The sequence below is a fragment of the Centruroides sculpturatus genome, unplaced genomic scaffold (genome assembly GCF_000671375.1).
Source record: "Centruroides sculpturatus isolate CEXI.00-Female unplaced genomic scaffold, Cexi_2.0 scaffold117, whole genome shotgun sequence".
Classification (NCBI taxonomy): domain Eukaryota; kingdom Metazoa; phylum Arthropoda; class Arachnida; order Scorpiones; family Buthidae; genus Centruroides; species Centruroides sculpturatus.
The window spans coordinates 797,199-807,914 of NW_019384308.1; the positions used below are offsets into that span (position 1 = coordinate 797,199).

General features: G+C 32.2%; 1 protein-coding gene across 1 annotated transcript in view; it reads right to left on the minus strand.

Moving 5' to 3' along the window:
- Positions 1 to 10,716, minus strand: part of LOC111620331 (DNA mismatch repair protein Msh6-like) — a 64,686-nt gene that overhangs the window by 52,999 nt on the left and 971 nt on the right. The window contains 5 exon segments of the mRNA XM_023362250.1: positions 2,096 to 2,284; positions 3,745 to 3,791; positions 3,868 to 4,052; positions 4,118 to 4,292; positions 7,858 to 8,045. Of these exon segments, the coding sequence (XP_023218018.1) occupies positions 2,096 to 2,284; positions 3,745 to 3,791; positions 3,868 to 4,052; positions 4,118 to 4,292; positions 7,858 to 8,011 (750 nt within the window). The 5' untranslated portion in view covers positions 8,012 to 8,045.

Genomic DNA, 10,716 nt, shown 5'->3' on the forward strand with positions numbered 1-10,716 from the left:
GTCGGTTATCCGAAGGAATTCCAGTCGACAAATTTAAATTTTCGCCAGTGCTGTGGCGCTGTAATCTTTGGCTATGTCTTCAGCTACTCAAATATTTTACGGTTTTGATACTAAATTAACTTCTGAAGTATAATTTTTTATTGTTTTTATATTTTTCAATATATTTATTTTGTTTGTACAAAATAAAAAAAAAATTTTTAACGATACAATAGTCTTCGTTAGGCTTAACATCGACGAAAATTCAATGCGAAGCGACACGCAATGGAGAAAAATTTCAACACGGGATAAATTAATATATTTTTTCGTACATAATTGGTTATCCGAAAAATAAGTTATCTGAACAACCCCAGTCCCCAATTGATTCGGATAAACAACGCTCTACTGTACCAAAAAAATTGCAATAGGTATAACTTTTTTCTCCAGAGAAAAAATTTTTTTTTTGTAGAACAGTGTTATCATCTAATTATTTTTTTAAAAGTTCCTTTTAAAAGTAAGAGTTGTGCTTAAATTCAAAATAATACAGTAAATGTATATATTTAAGTGACAAATTATATATCGTCTGGTATAAATTACATAAGCTAATAACCAGATAACTATCATGTATACTCTCTGCAGATATTTTATAACAATATAAACATGATATTTTAATGCAAAAATTATCAAAAAAATTTGAATATTTCAGTTTTATCTAATCACAATTGATTTAAAGAAACTTAATATTAACATTTTATGTACAAATTATATTACATACTGTCTGTCCTTTTTGCATACCGAGTGCATAGAAAATATTGAACAATCCAAGACAATAAGGAAGTGAAGGAGTCACTATTCTGATGAGACATTTAAGTCTTGTAAAAACATTTTATCTTATAAAATATTGACTCCTTCACTTCCTTAGCAAGTTGGATTGTTTAACCTTTAGAGGACCAGGGGTCACGACTGGTCGTTACCCCCCCTTTTTCATAAAGACGACAAGGTATCGACTGGTCGTTACCCTAATAAAAATCGGTTTTAATGAAAATTTTTGGCAACAGATGCCACCACTTGACGGTAGTGTGTTGTCTACCATCTGTTTCACATATTTGTGTCCAGGTGGTGTTTTGTCGACTGAAAAATTTTTATTTAGCGATTTTTTTTTTAATTTAAATATTTTTTCATTTATTTTATAGCATATTTACGTAATAATATTACTAAAATACGTTTATTCATGCTATAATAAGTTTATTTAGTTATAATAAATCAATGTATGATAAATATTTAAATTGTGACCTTCAATTTTGATATTTATAAATTTTTTTAATTTTTTATTTTTTAATTAATTTAAAAATATTAGCCCATCGTAAATGTATTACTAGTAGTCTATATATTTATCACAATAATTTATATTATTGTTCAAAATAAAATGAATAAAGAATATTAGTTCGTAATACGCATCGATAGCAAAATAAAGGTTAGATTCCAAACAAAGGATATATTATAATCTGTGATAATTTTAAAACTAAAAATCGTACATTCATAAATGTTATATAGAATTGTACAGAACAATATTTCAAGTCGTTCTGGCTTAGTGCCAAGAACAAACTACTTAACTGGAGTATGTGAATTTTAAAAAAATGTTGCAAATTTTCACAGACAGATGTCAGGTCTGAAATATTTTAATTTTTTTTTTATTGAAGTTTATATTTACATGTATTTAAAAATATCGGATTTATAACTACAGATATTAATAAATGTAACGTAATTTTTGTCATATGAATATAACGATAAATTGATTTTTGGTGAATTTTTAAAGTAATAAAACATGTCTGACCTTGTTTGACCTATATTGCCCTTTGTCATGTTAAACAATGAACGTAAACAGGGGGGGCGGGGCAAGCTAGTCCTCTAAAGGTTAATGATAAAACCAAATTACTCTTATATAACCTCCAAATTTACTAGAAAAGACAAAATGTTGATAAATTTTAAATTACTTTGAAATATTATAACTTAACTACTTCAATTAAACTACTATTTAACTGAAGTATTCATTGAAGTTCAAATTAATTTTGCAGTTAATTAAATAAAAGATCATTAAATTAATTCTCATAATACATACTTTAACTGGAGATATTTCTTCTGACTGAGGTTCAACGTCAGAAATTTCATTTTCATCTACTCCACTGCTGTCAGATTCTGAGTCACTTTCACCTTTTTCTGGTTTGAATTCTTCATCTTCTGAATCATCATCATCAAATTCAGAAATTAACCTTCGACGTTTCCTTGCTGGTTCTGAATCTGAATGGCCCTAAATAAACATAGATTAAATATATTTGTTTCTAATACAATGTATTTATAAAGTACACATCTATTTCAGTGAAAACATGGTAAAATGGTTTTTATTGATTTTTATAACAGAACTCTATCAGAATAAACATAAGAAAATGCAATAGTAGTATTGTAATATTACTTATTAAAGGAAAATAATACAACAAAATTAGAGAGAAGCTTGAAAAATTTCCCAAACCAGGTCCTAAAAATTACACAATATGGAAATAGCTGAATAAATTCAATCATTTGCATACTGTCTTACCTATAGACCTGATTTACGTGATCTCAGATCATTATTAACAGATTCTATTCTTTTGAATAAATTTAAAAGACTGGATCCTGTTAATGAGTTGAAATTCAGATATCCATATATATGCAATAAATATGCTATAAAATTCTATCATGAAAGAACTACACGTGTCAATTCATGCCATGTATATCAGTGATGGCCAAGTGATGCCATGTGACCAGTGATTGTTAGCCTGTGAGCCAAGATCCAACCTTTTAAGCCATTGCATTATTTCTCTAATTACTATACACCTATGGAATATTGTAAATTTGTATAAGCATCACAATATTTCATAGTTGCAATCAAATGACAACTATCAAAGAGTGTCTACACATAAAGATCCACAAATTTGTGAGCTATCTTAAGTAATAAGCAAAATACAATGTAATTTATTCTAGCGATAAAAAGATTTAAATTAAATACATATATCTAATAAGCTATATGTATTGATTTTATGCTGAGAAATTTGAATATAGTAGTAAGTCTTACACACTTTGTATTACATATAACCACCAATTTATGCTAAAAACCTCAAAATCACCTTCAAGTCAGAAACCATAGCTTCCAATGTAAACTGATATGTATAAGTGCTGATCAAGAGATGAAAACTTATGCATTTTCATCATTACATGTAACTAGTTTAAATTAATTTACTGGCCAGTTGCAAGGAGGACGATACCACGAGACTTGCCCAGTTTTGACAGAACCGCTCTTGGATCCAAGTGGTCTAATTTTGAGAAATTTTTAATATTTTCATTAAAAATAACAAACTAGCATCATTTTAAAATTATTTTGCTTTATACTTATTGTGAATATTAAATATCAAATAAAACAATTGTCTTCTTTTCTTATTTCCATTCCTAAAATAAGTATTCAAAATTCTGGTCCCTCGATAATTCACAAGTTAATTTCTGGCCCTCGTCCATTTTAAAGTTGGCCATCACTGATGTGGGTACAGGCTGTCCATCTCAACTGTTCACACAATTTTGAAATTATCTAATTCTTAGATATTGAATACATGTATATCTTTTATTTGTTAATTAAATTTAACAGAGTTAGCACTAACATTACTTTTCTGAAACTGAGAGAGACTTTATAAATATCCTACATAAAAATAAAAGCTATTATTTTATTAAAAATGTGTTTACATTTTCTAGGGAAACGTTCTGATCTTCATCCATATGTTCAACACCATCTGAAAATAGTGCAATATTTTTAAATGAAAATTATATAATACTTTATTTAAAAGTACACAGATTTAATCAACAAACCTGCACTTTTATCCAAATCTTCAATTTCTGATTCTTCTGATGTGTCTAAGCAAACTACTAACTGATTTCTCTCTTCTGCTGGCATATTAAATGCCTTCGTAGCACTTTCTAGACCTTTCTTCCATACTGGGTCTTTAAATTTTGGATTATCTATGTCTTCTGGACCAGTAAATGGTTTTAAATCCCTTTTAAAATAGAAAAATTGAGATCATAAATTATATTTAAGCTACAAATTGTTATTAATGCTTACTTTATTTTTATCCAAGCTCTGGATGGGGGATCATCAAAAAACTGAACGTGCACGTAACTTGTCCTTCGAAATTCATGATGTATGCCCCTCTTTGGATGATTACAGACTAAACTTGGCCACCATGGATAACCTTCTAATTTTGCCCAAACTATTGCATACAAACTGTATGGACATTCTTAAGGAAAGAAAAATTTTTAATATAAAATTTAGTAAATAAAAATATATTATTATATCAAATTTAATTATAAATACCACTTAAATGTATATCTTATATAAAACATCTGCTAATTACTATCATCATTTGTTGAGGAGCTTATTTCCAAATGGACATAAGTGCCAAATTTGTGATATTTTAACTAATATTACGCATTACAAGCTCTACTATTTATGTAATAAGTTGTGTGTCAAACAGACCCACATACAGTAAGAAAAACATCCTCTAATTTATGTTTTGTTTACAAATGGACATACAGTGGAACCTCGGTATACGACCTTAATCCGTTCCTGATGTTTGGACTTATACCGAATAGGACGTATACCAAACCAACCTTTCCCATAAGAAGTAATGTAAAAATGATTAATCCGTTCTCAATTTTAAAAAAGTGGCTGGCTTTAAACATCTCGCTTTCCTTGCTAGTTCCTGCTTGAGATCAGCGTGTACCTTTTTAGCTTTCTTGCAAATAATTGCTTTTGATACGCTGTCACCAGCACACTGTTTTTCAGTTATCTAAAGCAAAAGCAATTTCTCGACACGATCTAATGTCTTCGATCTATGTGTAGAAATTGATTTAACCCCTTTTGCAACGTTAGCAAATTTAATAATGTCTTTATTTTTCACGATTGTCGGTATCGTCGTTCTCGGAATACGGTATGCAACAGTTAAATCTTGAACAGGCGTGCCACCTTCATATTTCTCAACAATTTCTTTTTTTCAGTTCCATTGTGATTTTAGTCATTTTTTTTCTCTTCCCTTTTTGCAATTCATGATTAATAAAAATAATAACATTTTACTTACAAATTAAAATAAAAAGAAATTTAACAAAGTTATAAACTGTGGCACTGCGAACGTCTAGTCTAGTATAATACACTGATAGTGCTACTTGTTCATAGATGGCGCGTATAATTGAATTAAGTCGTATACCGAGCAAAATTTGTTTCGTCCAAACAGGACGTATTCCGAATTGGACGTATTCTAAAGCAGACTTATACCGAGGTTTCACTGTATATCCTTTCTACTGTAGTCCTAAATGGATATAACTGTACATATATATAACCAATGTGATAGAACGATTATGTCACACGACTGTACATGGCTGCTTGTAAATTAAAGGCTGCACAATTACATAGTAAGAATGTCGTTGATGTTGTAAATTTTTAAAGAAATAACCAGTTATTTAAAATTAGAATTATTTTAAATATTGTGTTATTGTATAGTAAGGGTTATTAGTAGTTCAGAAGAGAAAGCAGTGATATTGTTTGAAGAAGGGAAAAGTAGAAAAACAAAAAGAAATCCCACTAACAAACTTTCCCCACAGATTCGGATGACTGTAGCCTCATCTTGAAGTACCTTGAATGAACTGTCTGATTTATAGGCTGCCACATCATATGATTTGGTTTGGAAGAGAAGGGTCTGAGAGGGAGTGATTTATTAACATTATATTTATGTTCTTTCAAGTGTGCATTTAATGCTCATAAGGTTGCTCCTACATATATTATTATTATTATTATTGACTTAATATAATATATTAAGTCATGTGCAATTCTTTTATCTCTGATGAGTACTGTATATACACCCAAATGCTCATGGGTCCAATGGGCCTTTGTCATTCTGCAGGAATTGATAAACTGTAAAATTCCTTTTAAACAATACTCTCCTTTCTGTATTTCTCCTGATTTCCTAAAATGTTTGAAAGAGGATGATAATATCAGATTACTCTATAGTCTCTTTTAGAGATGTCCCTTATCCAAATTTGGGATGTACTGAAGTCATCAATGAATATTTATATGGTCCTATGATTATAATTAACGCTGGACTGCTTCCAAGGAAGCACCTGCACCCCAGCATCATCAAAATATGTGATTTCTCACCAATAAATACATATGAATTTATGAGCACTTCAGTAGTTTCATATTGTGTGCCACATTTGAAAAATTTTTATTGTTTTGCATTTTTTACAATATCATTATGTTTCATATTCTAGTATGCATCATTTTCAACCACAACTGATGCACTAATGAATGGTTTCCTTTTACTGGAGCATCTAATAACCTAACAAGATAACAGAAATAAACAGTGCTATATCAGTTTTGTACAGTTATTTTGTCAAAGTAACTTTGGGTTAATACAGATGAGTAGTAAACATAATGTTAATAATATAAACATGGAGGCATAGGCATCCATATTGCTTCATCAGGACTCACTATGAGTGCATTCTTTTATTCCACCACATAACTCCATGCGAGCAGCATCTATTTAAAAATTCCCGCAGAACGCATTCCTATATTCTGGCCAGAGTGTGCACTATTGGATGACAAAAACAGTCGCTCATAGTAGTAGCTTACAGTTGAAAGCAATACGATGTCCTCCATGGCTCAGATAGTTTTGTTTCAGCATCCAATATGTGATTTTATAAATGAAAATGTAGAAGTTGTGAAAGCACATGTTAGTGCACATGACGCTGTGTCATCTTGATTTTTTTCAAATAAAAGCCAACATTCTAATTTTTTTCATGGCTACTTTGAATGCTCTGTTGGCAAGACAATCCGTCTTATGGTTAAATTTTACAATCGGGACTCTTCTTTTAAGTTTTGTCTCTAAAAAATGCATATTTTAAAATCATAGATCCCTCCAACACAATACCACAGACCAGCGATTTCCAAACTTTTTCGATCCACCGCACCTTTGTTCCATAAAGTTACAATCAATGCCCCCTAACTCATTTTCCCTTACGTGAGAAGACTTGAAAATATTCTTAAAAAATCTTTTCTATGAACCTCACACTTTGTGTCCTTACCATGCATTGTTCTCAACATCTGAAAACCATTAATGCAATATTTAACAGAGGAATGGAAAAGATTGTTAGTGACCACATTTGCCTACAGTCACCATTCGATATCCTGCCTCCAGCACCCCATTTCTATTCACTCCCCTAGATTTAGGGTGCGAGTATGCAGACACGAGAAAGTGAATTTTCTGAGCGAGCAAAAGTATGTGGCGAGAAGAGGCGATGACATTTCATGCTCTCTGTTTCTCGTTCTCGTCTCTGTGGTCATAATAAACGAGAGCAAGAAACAGAGAGCGTGAAACGTCATCGCCTCGCTCGCATCTGCATAGTTGGACCCTTACTCACCACCCAAAGAGGGGGCAGTAGCACCCACTTTGGAAACCATTGCCATAGACAGTAAGGGCATCACCATCTTTTTCTTTCTTTCACCATCATTCCTAAATTCATACAAACGGCAGCACACTCCCATAGTAGCAGAGACACAGAGCAACTGCCATTAACGAACGCACCCCACATCCACAGCCCAATGTATTAAACAGCACACCAATGGTTGCACTGGTGCACTGTTTAATACATACTGGAATGTACCTAATGTAAATTATACAGTAAATATTCAGTGGCATCTGTTGGTAACCATATTGAAAATAAAGTAGTATAAAAAAAACTTATACAGACAGGCAACAATTGTTTAAAATATAAAAGACAATAAGAAGTTCTCGTCTGTTTCTAACCAACCTTTCACATTGTTTATTTTCTTTCTCTTTGGAGTGCCATCGGCAGATCCTTTCGAAGGCGTTTTACCGACTCTTGGAGATGATTTTGGACTATTTTTTCCATTAATCGACGGAGATTTAGAAAAGTAATTAAATAGAGTATTTTTCTTGTTCATTTTACACCAGACGACTTAAATTCCCTGTTTGGCGCTAAAATGTAGTACTCTAGCGGTCAATTTTTCTATACCGTTATAAAATCGTTATGGTAAAAATATTTTTAAAAATAAATTAAATTTTTACGTAATATTAATAATAGTACAGTTAGAATAAATAATAAAATATAATTTTTAATTTTGTTAAGGTTTTATAATTTTATGTACATTTTCTGCTTTTTTTTTATTTGACTTTTTGGACTGTCCATAAATTAAGTCCGCATTTTTCTTGAAATCTTTACTTTTTTTCCCTCCCTCCTCTTCGGACTTTCTAGAAAACTTGACTCCCCCTCAAAACTTTTGTCACTTTATGAATGATAAATACCATAAGTAGAAACGAAACATACAAGAAACTTTGAAATAAATATAATAAAATGCATAAACAGTAAAGTATAAAATTTAACTACGACAACACGCGAGGGGAGCAGGAAAGAAAGAAGCAATCCTTACGAATGTTAGGTACAGAAGAGGCTATCCTCATGCCTGTCGAAACAGAGAATCAAGCCGCCCCATTGTGGGCCTGGCCGAACCCTTAATGTGCTTGCTAAAAGAGGCCCTCTTAGCGCCAACAGAGCGGAAATAGTTTTAAAAAAACACACAGAGAAGCGAACAATGAACAAAACAATCGATGGAGATTGCTTTCTTCTTATGTTTCGTTCGTTTTTCGTGGTTAATTTCCATTATGCGCACGCAATGCTGTTTTCATTGTTGACCTCTAAGCCTGAATTCCAAGCTTAGGAGTAAAAAATAAGCAATCGAACAACAAACAAAAAATAAAAACAGCCTAAGTCTAAATTCCAGGTTCAGGCTGTTTTTAGTTTTGATTTCTAGGCTTTACTCTCAGCTATATTATTGTTTATTTATAGTGTGCTCGGGTCATTCTAATCTGTACTATGCTGTGCTTTGTTGATTTCTTCGGATAATTTTTTTTTCTTTTAAACAATATGTTCTTGTGTTTTTATTATAATTACAGTTTTTTTGTGAAAATGCTGTATTTACTATTAAATACTACATTTTGACATATGCCATGTTATGAACAACTTTGTTAAAGTTAATTAAAGTTCAAATCATTCTAAGAGGTAATAAGGAGCTAATACTTGTGGAAAATGCAGGGCTGTGGAGTCGGAGTCGGAGTCGGAGTCGTCAAAAAATCCGCCGACTCCGACTCCCTTTTTACTTACCAACTTGGAGTAAATACATGTGTATGAAACGGAGTCGGAGTCGGAGTCGGATGGTAAGGAAAAGTCGGAGTCGGAGTCGGAGTCGGAGTCGGTAGATTTTTTACGCGAATCCACAGCCCTGGGAAAATGGAACAAGTGTTGCATTGCCCATAAAAAATAGACAAAGAAAACATGCCAGTAAGTGAAAGAGACTGATATGTAGATACTGCACTATTAGGATGTGTGCAAATTGGGAACTAGGCCCTATATCTATCATTCCAGAGAACAAAAGAATATCAACATGAGCTAATCTTTCGTTCGACAATTGTCTAAAACTAATTTCATTAAATATCTTACCGGTAAGAATTATTAACATAGCTTTTTTTAAAAAATAAACTTATATTATCGTATTTTAAACTAGCAGCTTATGAAAAAATCTAGCAACCAGGTATGTAATTTTTCTGGTTGTTGTGAGATTTCATTTATAAAATGACTTTTTATATTTTTAATTATGATCGAATGACAGAAAGCTTAAGTTTGAGGGTAGTTATGACTTTTATAAAAAAAAAATTTATAAATGTGAATAAAGAATAACATCTTCATTAAGTCCTACCTCTCTCGAGATATGACAAGACTCTATCTGCCCATCCATTCAACCTTTAACAACCAAAATTTAATAGCATCAATGCTCTTTATACACAAGCTGTCATGTCAAATTTCGTTTCTTATAGATGCCAACATATACTTTTTGGGGGCTTTTTTAAATTTTTTTGCCCTGTGGGCACTAAGAGGGCCTCTTTTAGCAAACCCATTATGAGTTCGGCCACACCCATAACGGGGCGGGAGCTGAGGGACGGAGCCCGACATATCCAGACAGACCATCCCCGAAAAATTCCTGGGAATTTTTCGGCCCATCCGGATTCGATTCCGGGTCCTTCAGAGCGGTAGGCTGCCACCTTGACCGCTTTTTTGGGTTCAGGGATCTCAAAACGTGGAGATTCGCGAAAATGTCTGACTTGTGAGGATCAAAACTCCACCACTTTTCCTTGTTACGTATACATAACATCCGGGAAAGTAAAATTAAGTGTAACGAAATTATTACAAAAGTTGCTTCTAGCTCTTGGTATAATTATATTAATTAATTAAAGGCTGATTTTTCGGACGAATAAACCGAAATGCTATGTCCTTCGAATCCGACGTTCACCCGAGTTCATGATTTACTCAAAACTCGATTTGATACTCAGATATTTTATTTAAATGTATTTTGGATCGGAATTCTCGCCGATTCCTCTTTAGTCTATGAACAATAATGGTCGTTTAATTGAAAGCCACACGAGAGCCAACACTCTTTCAAGAAAGGCAACATTCTAAAATAAACCAAATTTACAGCAAAATGCAAATAATTTAATACTAATTTAGCTTTTATACAGAATTAACCATTTCAAGTATCTTATACTGCCATACGGCAGAGTTATCGCGGCCAGATAACGGCGTTTACCGAGAATCATC